General features: G+C 65.3%; 1 protein-coding gene across 1 annotated transcript in view; it reads right to left on the bottom strand.

The window, feature by feature from the left end:
• The window catches only part of TOP2A (topoisomerase (DNA) II alpha), a 32,850-nt gene extending 32,728 nt beyond the window's left edge, over positions 1 to 122 (bottom strand). The window contains exon 1 of the mRNA XM_019506842.1: positions 30 to 122. Within this exon, the coding sequence (XP_019362387.1) occupies positions 30 to 65 (36 nt within the window). The 5' untranslated portion in view covers positions 66 to 122. The remainder of the gene's footprint in view (positions 1 to 29) is intronic.
• Positions 123 to 698: the final 576 nt, after the last annotated feature.

The raw sequence follows: 698 nt of genomic DNA, 5'->3' as shown, positions 1-698 counted from the left end.
CCCCAGGGATTGGCGGGCCCCGGACGCACCCTGAGGGGCGACGACTGGGGCTTGTGCAGCTCCATGGCGGTGCGGGGGGCGGACGAGACGAGACGAGACGAGACGAGACGAGACGGACCGGGCAGCCTCTCGCCGCAGGCTCTAGCACACAAAGTCAGTTACCGGCCGCCTCGCAGCCTTTCAAACCTCCGCCAGACCCGCCGAAACCGCTCCGCCAATCACAGCGCGCCGGGGGAGGCGGCTCTCGCCAATCAGCTCCCCCGCTCTTCAGTGGAGGGGGCGGGTCGGCCCCCCCAGCAGCTAATCGCAGCCTGCCGGGCTGTTCAAACCAGCCAGTGGCCTGCTTAAGGAGGTACACTGAAGAAGGGGGATGGGGAGGAGCTGGAGACTACGCAAGCCACCCAATCAGCTGGTCGAGAGCTATGACTGGCAGGCGGCTCGACTAATCACAATGAAGGACACGTGCTGCTTTGTTGAAGGGGTCCTGGTAGCAGGAGTTGGGGGACTTGGGGGAGCTTGGCGTTAGTCTTCAGGGAGCAGCCATAGCTCTGTCCTGGCCGTGTCCTCCCCACAACACTCTCCCCCCCGCTGCCCGCCGTGCCGTGCCGTGCCGTGCGTGACTTACCTGGGCTGGGTCCTGGCTAAGCCCCCACGTGCTCACCGTACAAGTTGGAGTTGCTGCAGCTGCTGGCTAAGGA

This window comes from Gavialis gangeticus, unplaced genomic scaffold (genome assembly GCF_001723915.1).
Source record: "Gavialis gangeticus isolate Ggan-Ray unplaced genomic scaffold, GavGan_comp1, whole genome shotgun sequence".
In the NCBI taxonomy this organism is placed as follows: domain Eukaryota; kingdom Metazoa; phylum Chordata; order Crocodylia; family Gavialidae; genus Gavialis; species Gavialis gangeticus.
Note: the sequence above shows the minus strand (reverse complement) of the source record. Positions and strands in the feature narration are given on the sequence as shown.